Consider the following 15,325-nt stretch of genomic DNA (forward strand, 5'->3'; position numbering starts at 1 on the left):
TGTGCTCATTGTTAATCCATGAATGAGGCTTTCCTTTTCTAAATGATTTTCCTGAACAACCTTCTTTCATTTCCTTTAGGCTCTCGGATTACGAGCTAAAGTGGTCACTGGTTCTGTCTTCACTGGGATAAATCCTACCTGATTTATGACCATCCTTACATCCATTATTAAGACGTGGATTATACTTCTTTTGGGAGTACTTTTGAATCAGGGTCTATTATGTAGGAGGCAGAATACCTGGGTTCAAATTCTAGCTCTGTCATTCAGTAGCTGTATTAACTAGGACAAATAATTTAATCTCTTTGATTTTCAGCCTGTAAATGAGATAAGGAGGGATTTTTTTTTTTTTTTTTTTTTGCTAAGCATTCAATTGAATAATGCATACTACATACCAAAAAAATATTAACCATTATTATAATTAATATGATTATTTTCGATAAAGTTGTTGAATCACTATTTTGTGTACTTGAAATGAATGTAACATTATACGTCAACTGTATTAAAAAAAATTTCTTTGGAAATGACATTGGATGGGTAAATACTATGGAATGTGCTTCCTCTTCAAGTTTTAAGAATATTGCATTCTGGTATTTCATTAGAGGTCCAGAAAACAAATCTTTACAATTCTTTTGTAAAATATGATACTATTTCTTTTTTGTCCTAAGTAACAACCCCCACCACCCATGGAGTGTTCCTGCCAAAGTATGAACAAGATCTTCTCCCAAGCAATCAATACCAGAAGAGCTCTCTGCCCTAAATACTTTTTCCAGAGGGCCAGCTCTTCCCTCTGTCTTGCCGGCTGGGAGAAATCCTATCAGATTCTTTTGATGCTAGTTGTGCCCTTAGGATTTAAAATGACAGCCCTTTCCATTACCAGTTATTTTCATCTAAAAAGGAAGGAATCTAACTGAACTAATTTCTGATACCTTGCTGAAAAGCTGCGTAAAGGCATAATGGGGAAGTAGGAAAAGGTAATGCTGGCACAAGGAAGCCCAGGGCTCGTGAGTTCAGAGGAGGTGAGGATGGGGTGTGCGAACTCAGAGCAGCTAGAAGGCAGCCTATAAGCCTTGAAGGAATGGATGTCCTTCCTAGGAAGTTCTGCAGAGCAAAGTTCCTGACAGGAAAGCTGTTGGTGCCCTAGAAAGTTCTAGGGCTTAGTATCAACAGACTTGAGTCCTAATCCTTCTTCTACTTTCTCACTACTTTGAACTTGAACTCTTTACTTCACCTATTTAAATTCTCAGTTTTCTTTTCTATCTTTCTTTCTTTTTTTTTTTTTTAAAGATTTTATTTATTTATTTGACACAGAGAGAGAGAGATCACAAGTAGGCGGAGAGGCAGGCAGAGAGAGCAGGGAAGCAGGCTCCCTGCTGAGCAGAGAGCCCCATGTGGGGCTCTATCCCAGGACCCTGCGATCATGACCTGAACCAAAGGCAGAGGCTTAACCCACTGAGCCACCCAGGCGCCCCGACTTCTCGGTTTTCTTACCTGTCATGTGTCTGTATCTGTAAACCAACTCTTGCTGGTTTCTCTAATTTCTCACTTTTTTTTTTTTTTTTTTAAATTTTAGTTCCATTAGCCACCACTATGCCCCCTTCCTTACTGTTCCCCTCTAAACTCCAGCTCAAGGGCCTTGGGGGTGAGAAGCGATTGGCATTCACAGACTCCAGTGGAGGATGTCCCTCCTCAGCCCGTGTGCTTGCTGTTTCCCTTTGAGACCTTGCAGGTTTCACTCTGGGAAGAGCTTTGCCAACTCAGGGCAGAGACCTAACTTACCATGGGCCCCCAGAGAGCACAGTAATATTTCATGTTCTACTAACCACAGTACTCATATCGTAAGAATTACTAACAGGAGGGGCATCTGCTCATAGGTACAAGAAGTAAGAAAAATCAAGGTGAGGAAATATTGTGGGCAGACATTGTTATTTTGAAATTCTACCAAGGACAAGCCCCAAAGTGCACATCGGTTTTCAATTTCATTTGAAAAAAAAAAAAAATATCGTTGTGTTTTACTTTAACTATTGCTGGGTTCTTTCCATATTTTCATCCTGAGCTCACGGATTCCACTCTGATCCGTGGCGAGGTTTGTGGGCAAAAGCAGGCATTTCTCGTTATATGGTTATTTACACAGAAAGAAAGAGAGGACCCATATTTCTTCTGATTACAAGTATTGGTGAGGAGAATACTAGATAACAGTCAAGAGTACTGCTGTTGTATTTAGCAGAGTAGGAAATTGAGGCGACAGAAGTTACTCAGTCACTTAAGCATACGTTGGAGAACTACCGTTAGCTCTGCGGTGAGCATCTCTGCTTATAAAGCCCAAAGTGCCAAAGTGTCTGTGTGTTCACTGTCAATAGGGATGCGTGGACTGAGCCTCATCCACGCTTCTTCCCTGACTCTCGCCTCCTTAGGTACTGTGGCTCGTACATGGATCACCAGACGATTTTCCGTGTGCCTAGTCCGCTCGCTCGCATTCAGCTGCAGTGCAGTTCAAGGCTTTCTGACCAGCCACTTCTGGTGGAATATGGAAGTTACAACATTAGTCAACGTAAGCCTGGAATTAGCTTTTTAGAAAACTCTAATAAATGGTTAAACAGAGTCTCATACTTCGTAACTCTAAACTTAATAAATTTATAAATTAAACTAAACTAAACTTAAGAAACTTAAGAAATTAAGGAATAAAAACAGATTTTTTTCTGCTTCGTTACTACTAATGTGTAAATGAATATATTATAAATACACATAATATAAACAAAATACATAATCAATAAGACACAAACTTATGTATTTATTACTACTATCATTTAAATTGTAGAAGAAATGACATAATTCTCTGTTACAATTGAGAAATTGTTTCTTATGTTATTCTTATGCTATATGGGACAGACCCATTTCTTGATTTATTGTCCCTGCTACTCTTAAGTCTTTGAACTTTTGATGTTTATATGAATATTTGGTGGATCAGAGGACAACTGTTGTGATTCACTTCAGCCCATGACCCATAGGGAGAGTTGGTTGGTCAAGGAGAGTTCAAACAGCAGGCCTCAAAATGTTACTCTCCACACTGAGAACCACGGGGACAATGGCCAGGAGCTAGTCAGCAGTGTTTGGGGGAAGTCTTCAGAGCTGGAGAGACTAGATATTGACTCAGGAAACTCTTGGCCCATTTTAAAAGGGGAAAAGTAAGGGTTAACCACTCCATGAGGATAAGACTTGAGAGAAAGCTCATTTAGAACCTTCCTTCTTTGCCAATATACTTGCTTCTGGATCTGGGCTATCATACTTCTGAATATCAGAATATTACAATTTCCAGCAAGAATAACAGGTAAATAGTGAGTCGTCTTATTTTCAATTGTTTTTTCAAACATGAATATTTTCTACAAACCTACCCTCTCCGTTGTGTGCCAGGGAGATAGGGGTTGACCAGACCATGCATTTCCCCCCATTCTTTTGCACAAGGGGAGTATCTTAGTCTGTCCAGCTACTCTAACAGAGTACTCTAGACCGGATAGCTTATAAAGAACAGAAACTTATTTCTCATAGTTCTAGAGGCTGGATGTCAGAGATCGGGATGCTAGCATGGTCAGGTGAGGGCTCTCTCTGGGTCGCAGACTTCTATTCTCACATGGTAGAGGAGGCTGAGGGAGCTCTGTGGGGCCTCTTTTATAAGGACATTGATCTTATTCATGGGGCCTCTGCCTTCATCACCTAATTCCCTTCCTAAGGCCCTTCTTCCTAGTATCATCACATTGGGCACTAGGATTTCAACATAAGAATTAGTGAGGCCCACCAACATTCAGATGATAACAACAAAGGATTTATTATTTCTAATATATTTAGCTTTAAGCCAGGACTTATAATTCAAGATCAGGCAGAAGATGGATCTTTGATGAGTAGCCAGCTGAAGCGGACTGGGAGGTAGAAGGTTTTGAGGCCAGTCACTAATCTCTCTAGGTCCAAGTGTCAAAGATCAGTGGTTACTAATGTATTTGGGGACAGTGATCACTTGAAAATGGACTTAAAAGCACAGAGTCCTTAGAACAGTGCCTGTGATCATATAGGATTCAGAGACACCAGGAGGCCACTTGTAATTCCCTCGGGAGTCTAAAGACTGCATCCCAAGACTGCTGGACTCTCTAAAGCATATTCCAGCTTTCACTTTCTCCAAGTCAGTAATGAAGCCAGACTGCTGAGTGAAAGATGGAGATAATGGAAATTTGACTGTACCAGTGTCCACTCAGAGCCTCTGGTGGGTTAGTTTACTTTCTCTGCTCTCCTAAAGTCACTTGTTTTGTCTTTCAGTTGTCACCTCTAGCTTGATTTGATGGAGAAACTGTAGAATTACTGTCTCTACATGGCCAATTCCTTAACCACCTAATACTTCATCATTCTTTGTTCATGTGGTCTGACGACTTTTAGGGACTCACCCAAGACTTCTCGTGTTTTATTGTCTCTAGCCTGTCCCGTTGGATCTTTTCGATGCTCCTCTGGCTTGTGTGTCCCTCAAGCCCAGCGATGTGATGGAGTAAATGACTGCTTTGATGAAAGCGATGAGCTTTTCTGTGGTGGGTATTTGAATTCTTCTGTGGCTTTCTTAGGAACAAGTAACTTCTCAGGGCCATTGTTGCTGCTGATGTATATCCTGGGTCTTTGTAGCTGTTAGCTATTGCTGCATAACAAGTTACCCAAAACGCAGTGACTGACAATAATCATGTATTCTAGACCACGCACCTGTGAGTTGTTTGAGATAGGACTGATCTAGGCTGGCCTCAGCTGGGTCCTTCTGCTTTAAGCAGTAGGTCCTCTTAAGTTTGGTTCTTTCCAGGTTGGGGTCAGATCTACTGCTCATGGTTCCTTTTCTCATTGAACCAGTGGGCTGGCCATGGCAGTGGTAGTAGCAAAGGAGGGGTGAGCAAAACCACAGTGTTCCTCTTAAGTTCTGGGCTTGGAGCTGGCACACCATCACTTACATCATATTCCATCACTCAAAGTGAATCCTAGAGCTAAGGCTACAGTCCAGGGGCAGGAAGCTTATCACACACACTTTGGGGTCATGCAAGAGTGGAGGTGTATAATAGTGCATAACAGTCCCACAGGGAGTGAGGGTCTGAGGCCAGTAATTCAATGAACCACAATCTTCAACTAACAGAGAAGTCACCACTTTCAGCCCATTCATTCATGGAGCACAGGTGTTGGGAAGGAGAGAATTACTGTTATTGCTATTATTGCCTGTATAGTTCGCAACAGTGTCACACTTGTAATGACGAAGGGGCAGGGTATTGGAAATTCCCATTTTGGACAGCAATTCTCTCTCTTGGTTTCTCATTTACTATTTACACATCATTCCTGAATCTACCTCCAGTTTTAGGGAGTCATATGGAGGGGATGGTTCATCAGACCATATGACACCATCGGCAATGCTTTCTCCTAAAGATCCAGACTTTCATTCAAATACAATTGTGATGGTGAAGCTATTTAATTCCTTCCATATTCTTGGAGAAAAAGTACAGTTAATATAACTATGAAAAACTTATATTCCTGAAAAACAACCTGTGGCTCTACACATTTATTTATTTATTTTTTTGACAAAACAAAGTAAAACTCTCTTAACTTAGGGCTCAGTGACCTTCTCAATCTATAGGGTTTTCTGTTGCTGAAGAAAATAAATGCTGGCTATTATATAGTGAGCAAGGTTGCTGATGTTTTTTTTACATTATTATCATTCCCTGCTATGATTATTGTTATTGTATAAAAAGGGCTGTTTTTGGTAATCATTATTTCTCATTGTGCCATTTTAGAAAATATTCCCTAGGAGTCAGCTAGGTACACCCAGAAGCCTCAATGAACATTTCAGGGCAGTCATGTCCTCTCCTGTTACCTCTGGCCCCTAACAAGAGATGCCACTGAAAACACGAGAGCAAATAACAAAAAATGATCACTTTTCACAAAACCAGAAATGTCAAAGGAATCATATCTTCCAAGAGTGCTTGCTAATATAAGTGTGCCTGTCCCTTGTCCAAAGGCAATTCATGAAAATATTCCAAAGAAGAAAACTTGTGATAATTTACAATGGTGTTTCTTAATTCAGGAAATGGATCACCCAGGACAAATCATTTAAAAGACGGTTTTCCTTATACACAGATGACACACCTATTGTCCTTCAAAGTCTCATAGCTGTTAATCTATTCAACAAAACTTTAATGAGCACCTACTATGTAGTTAGGGCCCTGAGATTTAAAAAAAAAAAAATGAATAAGAGATCCTCAAGTTAAGGCCACTCCCACTTTGTTTAGGAAGGCAGACAAGTTCAATTTTATGTATTTAGTTATTTGATTTTTTTTTTTTTTTTGAGTGAGAGAGAGAGAGAGAGAGGAGGGGCAGAGGGAGAGAGAATCTTAACCAGTTTCCACGCCCTGAGACAGTGACCTGAGCGGAAATCAAAAGTTAGAGCTGAACTGACTGAGTCATGCAGGCACCCCAGACAAGTTCAATTTAGATAACAACTTATGTTTTTTTTTTTCCTTAAAAGAAAATCTCAGGATGCATTTAGCTGTAATTAAGTACACAAATTGCCAGAGTTGAATGTGTTTTGGCAAAAGCAAAAACCAGACCTGACCAACTCGGAGCACTAGGGATTACAGCAAAGTTTCAACCTCTGCTTTTCTCTGGCAGGTATCAGGTTGGAGGAAAAGACACTTGGTATTTTATGGAAGTCATCTTAGCCATGTGCACCATTAGAAGGGCACTGCTGGTTCTCAAAGGCCGGTGATGACTCAGGCTCATGAGCTTTCTGTCTGTTTTCCTTCCAGTGACTCCTAAGCCTGCCTGTAATGCCAGTTCCTTAAGACAGCCCAGCCCTCTGGTCTGTGACGGCTTCAGGGACTGTGAGGATGGCCAGGATGAGCAGAACTGCACTCAGAGTGAGGGAGAGTCCTCTGTGCTCTGCCCTTCTTCCTGTATACTCCGTTAAGTGGGAACTGAATACCCCTGGGGTGTGGGGTAGGACAACTGATGTGTGCTGGTGTTGCCAAGACTTACCCAGTTTCAGCACTGAAAATCCCAGTTCCCTGGGTTCCTCCTGGGCCCAGGCAAAATGGGACAGTTGGTCACTGTTTGAGTTGAGTGTGTGTGTTGAGCGTGTGCATGTGTGCACGCACGTGCGTGTGTGTCATGTGAATACTGGAAGATTTTCGTTGCTTATTTGCTTTTAATGCCGCTGGAGAGTAAAGGATGCTGAGGACGTGATCTAGAGGGACCTGCCAGATACCGTGATGGGCATGTTCTCTTCTAGCCCCTGCAGAAACACACACCACTAGAGCTGTGAACAAATGTGCTGGGATTCCCAAAGCCTGTCCTTTCCCCCCATAATGCTGTGAAAGGACTGGATATAGTATTGACCTTTGCTCAAAATTTTCTTGGAGAGCACGACAAAATAATCAATAGGCCACGGCCTAAAGAAACCAATAAGGCCAACCGCTTTGCATGTCTGGAAGAAGAAAGGAGGGGCCATGGGATTGATTCTCAACAGGTGGCCTGCCTGCCCGCCTGGCTTCCAATGGCTCTGCTGGGGTGAGGGGGCTGGTCACCGTGGGCTCGCATCATCGCCCTCTGCCATGTTGCCCAGAATGGCAAATACCAATGCCCGGGCAACCCCATCCTTGGAGGACGGAGTTGAGTGTCATTCCCTCAAGTCTGTTTCTGGGCAGGAAAAACTCTACCCTCTTTTGTTCATTTTTAGGCATTCCATGTAGCCACAGGACTTTTAAATGCGGCAATGATATTTGCTTTAGGAAACAAAACGCACAGTGTGATGGGACTGTGGACTGCCCAGACGGAAGCGACGAGGAAGGCTGCAGTGAGTAGAAATACTCTCCTTCCGACTCCCTGTAGTCCCTCCTTGAGTCCCAGTTGTTCATTTTCATTCCCTTCTTGGGGTCAATCCCCCTGGCAAAAGTTGGGGTCCTGGGAAGAATAGTAAATATTGGAGAACTGCGACTGAAATGGTTTCTCAGAATAAAAACCTCTGGAGGGGATCTTCTCTGCTTTCTCGACAAGCATTAAAGCCTCAGGTGCTTATAATGAGAACTTCCACTTTCTGGTAACTCTAATCAAGGGAGAGGCTCCTAAATAAAAAGTCCCCGAGAAAAGAAACTGAAACTGGAACGCAGTGGATGACTGTGACTTAAAATGCCAAGCGCTGCTGCTTTCTTTGGCTACGCCCTGAAAACTATAGTCTGCCATATGTTAGTTTGTGGTCTCTAACTGGCTCCTAGGCAGCAGGGTAGTTACGCATCCTTATCAAAACATAACTGGAAAATAATTGTTCTGGTAACGACTTTGTTTTAATAGGTTTTCACATGTCTTTCTCTCAAATCAGCGCGCTCCCAAAGACGCACTTGCTTCTCTTGCGATTGGAACTAATCTTTTCCTCCCCAATCATCTAAGCCCTAAGGCTACTGTTCCTATCACGCAGCTGTTGCTAAAGAGGCCCCTCTTCCTTGAATCAATGTGCTTTATTGTCCAGAGACTCTGTGTCCCGCCTGTTCTCCGGAGGAAGTGGTCTGGGGGTGCGTTTTCTCTAGAGAAGCAAGAGGTTTCAAATTGCTTGCCTGGTGCCTCAGTTCCCAGTGCAGCTTGAAACCCGATTTAATTTCCAGTTTTTCTTCCAAGTCTGCTCCACCCCTCACCCCCCCACCTCGGGTCTGCTTTTAAGTCACATGGCCCTTCCTTTCTCCGAAGGCTGCAGCAGGGGCTCCTCCGCCCTCCACCGCATCATTGGGGGCAGCGACACACAGGAAGGGGGTTGGCCGTGGCAAGTCAGCCTCCACTTTGTCGGCTCAGCCTACTGCGCAGCCTCGGTCATCTCCAGGGAGTGGCTTCTTTCTGCGGCCCACTGTTTCCACGGAAACAGGTAGGGCATCTCACTTCTTAGTCTAAGAGGGCACACTCTCTGATCTCAGACCATACATCTGCCCTCAAGCTGTGGAAGGAAGCTGCCCGCTGGGGACATTGGAGCAGTTCAAATGGCGTGTGTGTGTGTGTGTGTGTGTGTGTGTGTGTGTTTGTGTGTGTGTGTAGAACAGGCACTGGACTTCTATTTGGAGAGGAAGGGTAATTTCCAAAGTGGTGGTTGGCAGGGGTAGGGGGGGGGCCCTCCCACATCACCAGGCAACTAACTCTTTGACGCCAGTCTAGTGTCTTGCAATTTAACTCAATTCTGACCCTGTCTGCTTGCAGATAGCATCAGATTAAACAGGTGGAGGGCTCAGACCTAGGAAACATTTCTCTCCTCCCCACCTCAGACACCTCTTCTAAGTCCAGGTTGTCACTATTCTTCTGGCTCAACAGCTATAGAGGTTCTAACCATCTCTTCTTAGGGTTTAGTAAATTTGCTAGAGCAGTTCATAGAACTGAGAAAAGTGGTTTACTTTCTAGATCACTGGTTTATTGTAAAAGGGTGTAACTCAGGAACAAACAGAGGGACGAGATACACAGGACAAGGTTTGGGGAAAGGGGGAGAAGCTATCATGCCCTCTCCAGACCCCTGCCCTTTTGGGTCTTTATGGAGGCTTCATTACACGGCAAGATTGATTAAATCATTGCCATTGGCAGTAGATTCAACCTCCAGCCCCTCTCCCCTCCTCAGAGGTCAGTGAGTGGGACTGAAAGTTGCAACCCTCCAATTACATAGTTGGTTCTCCTGGCCACCAGCTCCCCGGCCTTAGGTGGGGTCCAAAAGTCAACATTAACATAACAACATAATAAAAGACAGCTTTGTGGCTCTATTCATTTAGGAAACTCCAAGGGTTTTTAATATTTGAATAAAGTAATAATTTAATGAAATAAAAATAAAATAAAGTATAAATAAAATATAAAATAAATGAAATATAAATAAAAATAAAGTAAAAATAAAATAATAATTTAATATAAAAGGGTTTTATATAATTGAACTATGTGCTTCTTGTGGAACTTACAGAATTCACGTTCATGATTAAAATGGCTATGCTTGTCTTCGATCATTAGTCTTTTACACTATGACACTGTTCCAAGTAATATGCTAACCTTAATACTCCCCCAGGTCCCCGATGCCAACCATGAGATGTCAGGCCAGCAGATTTGGGGCCACACTCTTTGAATTCTGTCCTTATTTTTCTTGCAAAGCTTTCGCAATCTCTTCACCCCGCTAGAACAATCTCTTCATCCCACTAGAACAAGGCTGCTGTGCAGGTGGAGATGGACACCTCACATGGAGACCACAAGACCCTCAGTAAATTTGCGCAAGGCCACAAAGGTCAGAAGTAGAGTTCTGGAAGGGCTGGCAAAGAGTGGGGTCCTTGTGAATGGTCATGCTTGAGTGGTTGTAGCCATGATCTTTCAGGCTTCTGGTAGATGGATGACAAGAAGGAATTTCATCAAATTCCTCCTTATTGCACTTTGATTTCTAAACTCTCTTGAATTCATATTATTTGAATTTGGCAACAGGATTCCCAGATCATTGTCTTACCGGCCCTGTCTGTCCCCATCAGATGCCTATGTCAGCATGAATAGGAAGAATGTAACAAATTAATTCTGGTCACATTCTTGACCTGCATGTGGCTCATGAAATAGCAGGGGCAACAGAATTTCCAGCAGTTCTTTAGGATGGCAGAGGGACTTTTCTGGAACATGGCTATCATGCACCACTCCTACTAGACCTTCCTTCAACTCTGTTTACTAGGAGACAGGGAGGCTGGGAAAAGTTGTGTTTTCCGCCATGCCCACGGACAGAGCCAGGGACTAGAATGGGGCTGGAAGGGAGGCCTCCTTTTCTCAGCACTTGTCAGGCTGCAGAGGGCTTGTGTCCAAACCCTGGATGGTTCTTCAAACCCTGGCCACTGACTTCATGCTTCCTTCCTTTTCTGCCAGGTTGTCAGACCCCACGCCATGGACTGCTCACCTCGGGATGTACGTGCAGGGGAATGCCAAGTTCATCTCCCCAGTGAAGAGAATTGTGGTCCATGAGTACTATAACAGTCAGACCTTTGACTATGACATTGCTCTGCTACAGCTCAGTACAGCCTGGCCTGAGACCCTGAAACAGCTCATTCAGCCAATATGCATCCCTCCTGCTGGCCAGAAAGTGCGTGGTGGGGAGAAGTGCTGGGTGACTGGCTGGGGGCAAAGGCACGAAGCAGGTGTGTGAATGGGTGAAGGGTCATGCCCTCTCCCTCCGGATAATACTAACTTGCGTTGATGTAGTGCTTTGGGGCTCATGGGGTTTTTTGTATATGTTCTTGTTTGAGCTTCCTGATAATTCGAAGAAGTAGAATGGAGGCAGTGTTAATTATTTCTATTTTATGACGTTCTTCCTTTGCCCCAAAAAGAAGCAAGACCCACCACATCAGGGGCGGCAGGGAGGGAGGGTTCTGAATAGGGCAAGATTGGAGAGACGGTATGGGCCTTTTCCAAATTTTGCTAAGTTTTCCACTACAGAAGAGAGTTCCTCTTTACTCAGGTTCCCTTTCACCCAAAGAAGGGATTCCTTTTCTTAAAGAAGAGAACACCCACACCACCCCTCCCCCCAACAAACCCTATTATGTCAAGTCAGAGGCAACTATCTGTAGGGTTGTGCAGATCTGTCCATCACAAGGGCAACTTGCCAGGTAGATGAGAGTCAGGGCTGAAAGCCAGCCTGTCCTTAGCTCCCCAGAGTGCAAATTCAGGCCTGAGGGTACATCAGCCTAGAACTGGACCGCCCAGAGGGGACACCTCTGTACAATCCCTTCACCCTAGCTGGCATCTCTATCATTATGCACAAAGGTCAGAGTGGTAGGGACGTCCAGATGTCCCCACATCTGCTCCATCAAGATGTTTCACTGTCTAGGATTAAAGGTTGATTCTGAATACGCAGTGAGAGGAAGAAGCCACAGCTTTGTGAGTACTGCCCCAGGGCTGACGCTTTTCCTTCATCTCCCTGACATCTCAGATTCCCCGGGCAGCCATTTCCAAGGGTTTAAGGACAGATGCGTTTTCTGCCAACTTTGACTCTTATCCTTGCCCTCCTTTTGACACTCTCTAAACGTTCCTTGCGGGCAGCTTCTGCAGGGCTCACTGCTGGCATGTGAGTTAATGTCCCAGGGGCCTGCTGGGATCTCATGGCTCCAATCCCCATAACCTATCAGGACTGTGCTCCGGGCTTTAATGACATTATCTTAGATCACAGGAGGGAAGAGTCGATTCAAACAGCTTATCATGGGACATCTCTTTATAAGCATGAGTGTGAGTGTACTTACTTTTCGGAATCATTTTAGCCAGGCAGGATAAAAAGGAAGTGAAAAGGGTATAACAAAACTGTTATGTCTTTATGGTTTCCAGTTCTCTCTCCTATATCTGATTATGCTGCTCCATTTAAAAGGTAGGCCTCGCAACCAGTATTAGTGACTATTGGGATTCACAGTCCTACCGGAAGCAGGAAATATGTAGTGAGGGAGTGTGGCTCAGCTGGAGACAGAGTCAGACCTTGGGTGTGAGTCCTGCTCTATTACTTGCTGTCAGGTCGGCCACTACCTCTAACCTCCTCAGCCTCTATTTCTTCATCAGCGAAAGGGGGATTATAAAAGAATTTCCTAAAAAAATTGTTCTGAGGATGAGGAGAAAATGTGAGTAGGTGGTCTGACGGCACCCCGAGTAAGTGTAATCATTACCCTGATTTCCACTTCCCATGTGTTTTCCAGATAGTAAAGGCTCCCCTGTTTTGCAGCAAGCAGAGGTAGAGCTCATTGACCAAACCCTCTGTGTTTCCACCTATGGGATCATCACTTCACGGATGTTGTGCGCAGGGGTCCTGTCAGGCAAGAGAGATGCCTGCCGGGTAAGTCATCGCACTTTTCCTTTGCCAAGATGCCATGCTTTCCATACGTGCTTTCATGTGTAGTTTGCACAACACTGGGAAAGAACTAGGACAGGTATTTCCCTTAATTCAGAGACTAATTATAATCTAATTGTCTAAGATCAGGGAAAGGCGATTAAATAATTAGGTCTTTAAAACTCAATATTCTGCTTCCCATGTATTTTCCTCATTTAGAAAATGAGATTTGGATTTATCATTCTGCCATGATTTATTTTCTTGTAACCAAGAACTAAAAAAAAACAAAGCAGTCCTCTCTCTCTCTCTCTCTCTCTCTCACACACACACACACACACACACACACACACACACACACACAGAGTGTCTTAGGATGGTTAGCAGCCATTTCTCTACTGAAATACCAGGGTTTTATTCACTTGCTCCTTTGATGCATAGGCTGGGGAAAGGGAAAGAGGAGTGGGAGAGGCGACAGAGGACACTCGTTCCTATGCCTCTGGTTAGGCCTTCTGACGGGGGTCAAGTTGGAGTTCATGTTCATGGATATGTTTCCAAGTCTCAGATTCCAATCTATGCAGATAACTGTATGATTGCCAAAAGGTGAACAGATGCTTTTGAGGCTGAAGAGGGCAGTGGGAGCTGTTCCCACATCTCTCTAAAACCTTAGCCACTATGCCACAAATACTCATTGTAATAATGGATTTTATCTTCTGAACTCCTAATTTGTGGCAAGCACTAGATCCTTTACATAAATTCATTTAAGTCTTTCTTTCACGACCATTTTATGGAAGAGGAAACTGGACATAGAGAGGGTGAGCAAATTATCCAAGGTCACACAGCTAGTAAATAAATACCTGAGCTGGAATGTGAACCCTTATCTGTCTAATACTAAAACTGCTATGTTTTGGCTGCTTCCTTCCTGAGGCTAGGCAGTCATATTGTCCTATTCCACCTAGCCATCAGAGTTTATAGGTCAACTTAGACTTAGTAGAGCTGGTATGGCAATAATTAAAATAAAAAGAGCCCAGTTTCTCACCAGCCAGAATTCACTTAAGCAGGGTTGGAACTGGGCGGTGGGACTCGGGGGCAAATTCGGAATGCTTTTTTATCTTTGCCTCTAGCTAAGTTGCAGGTTTACCTGTTCTCCAAACTAGAAAAATAAAGCCCAGATGTTATAATTTAAAGGATAGATACTGTAGGAATTATGTTTACACTTTGAATTATTTTCATCTTTGCTTTTTGAAGTTGAGATATCAGAAGGGACTCTCAAATGAGGGTGATCTGTCCTTGACAGCTGTGGGCCAGCAAGCCATGGAGGTTTCCTCAGGGTGTCATTCTTCATTGTTCTTTGTCAGAATCCAAAGCCAACCACTGAATTTGCATGGCCCCAAGGCAGAGGTCAACTTTTCAAGATAACCCTGGTTCCTGATGTTGTTGTCAGGGCTAAATGATCCCCAAACAGAGTTTGGCAGACAGCTCACACTCAACAAATGTTAGCAGTTATTACCATTACTCTTAGTACTTTGGCTACCTCCACTACTATTGAGTTTTTTTTCTTCATTTGGGGTGTGTGGAAGTTGTTTCCCCTACAAGAATATTGTGAAGATACTCTTGGACTAAGAAATTACATTTCTTGTGATAAATGCAGCTTTTTGACTTTGGGAAGAATAATTCTCAAATGACATTAGAAGTTTCATATTATTTCATATTATTTTCCTTCTCTAAACTACATAATAATTGGTCAAGTGAAAACTTTCCAGAATGAGAGTTTTGATACAATCCATTAAACACATTAATGACAAAATTGATGATCACAGAGAAAGATACTTCCTGCTTACATTATCTTCTTGTGTAGGGAGATTCGGGTGGACCTTTATCTTGTCGAAGAAAAAGTGATGGAAAATGGATTTTGACTGGCATCGTTAGCTGGGGACATGGATGCGGAAGACCAAACTTTCCTGGTGTTTACACGAGAGTGTCAAATTTTGTTTCCTGGATTCATAGATATGTCCCTTCTCTTTTGTAAAAGTACAAGTTGGAGTTTTGACTGTGATTTCTGGGATAGAATCTTAAAAAAAAAAAAAAAAGCAGCAATTAACCCTTAAAGGAAACCCAATTTTTTTCCTTCTGTAAATTTCAGATTGCTTACATTTGGTACCTATCAAAAGTCAGAGAGATTAATATGTATTTTATTCCATAAAAAATTGCCTCAAGGCTAGAGTTGTATTCCTTCTTAAACATCAAGGGGCTATTGATTCAGAAATGGAGGAAAACCTAATGTCATGAATCAAGACTCTTAAATAATGTAAAAAATGGGCAAGGTGCTCAGGAATCCATTCTTTATGTTTCTATTCAAGGTACAGATATTTATAAGGATTTAGTCAAATCTAATTTATTAAAATAAAAAATTCCATTAAAAATGCCTGATTTCAGTATTATAATAAAAGTAAATGCACCAAATGTCTCTTTTATAAATGCAAA

The 15,325-nt window shown here is 42.9% G+C and overlaps 1 protein-coding gene across 2 annotated transcripts in view; it reads left to right on the plus strand.

Annotated features, from left to right (window-relative positions):
• TMPRSS7 (transmembrane serine protease 7) overlaps window positions 1–15,325 on the plus strand; it is a 36,883-nt gene extending 21,558 nt beyond the window's left edge. For both annotated transcript variants that reach the window (XM_045088362.1, XM_045088363.1), the window contains 8 exons: window positions 2,412–2,548; window positions 4,458–4,565; window positions 6,810–6,920; window positions 7,739–7,855; window positions 8,740–8,911; window positions 10,906–11,174; window positions 12,714–12,850; window positions 14,700–15,325. In XM_045088362.1, coding sequence (XP_044944297.1) covers window positions 2,412–2,548; window positions 4,458–4,565; window positions 6,810–6,920; window positions 7,739–7,855; window positions 8,740–8,911; window positions 10,906–11,174; window positions 12,714–12,850; window positions 14,700–14,870 — 1,222 coding nt within the window. In that variant the 3' untranslated portion in view covers window positions 14,871–15,325. The remainder of the gene's footprint in view (window positions 1–2,411; window positions 2,549–4,457; window positions 4,566–6,809; window positions 6,921–7,738; window positions 7,856–8,739; window positions 8,912–10,905; window positions 11,175–12,713; window positions 12,851–14,699) is intronic.

Source organism: Mustela putorius, unplaced genomic scaffold (assembly GCF_011764305.1).
Source record: "Mustela putorius furo isolate JIRA1106 unplaced genomic scaffold, ASM1176430v1.1 tig00003834_pilon_pilon_pilon, whole genome shotgun sequence".
Lineage (NCBI taxonomy): Eukaryota > Metazoa > Chordata > Mammalia > Carnivora > Mustelidae > Mustela > Mustela putorius.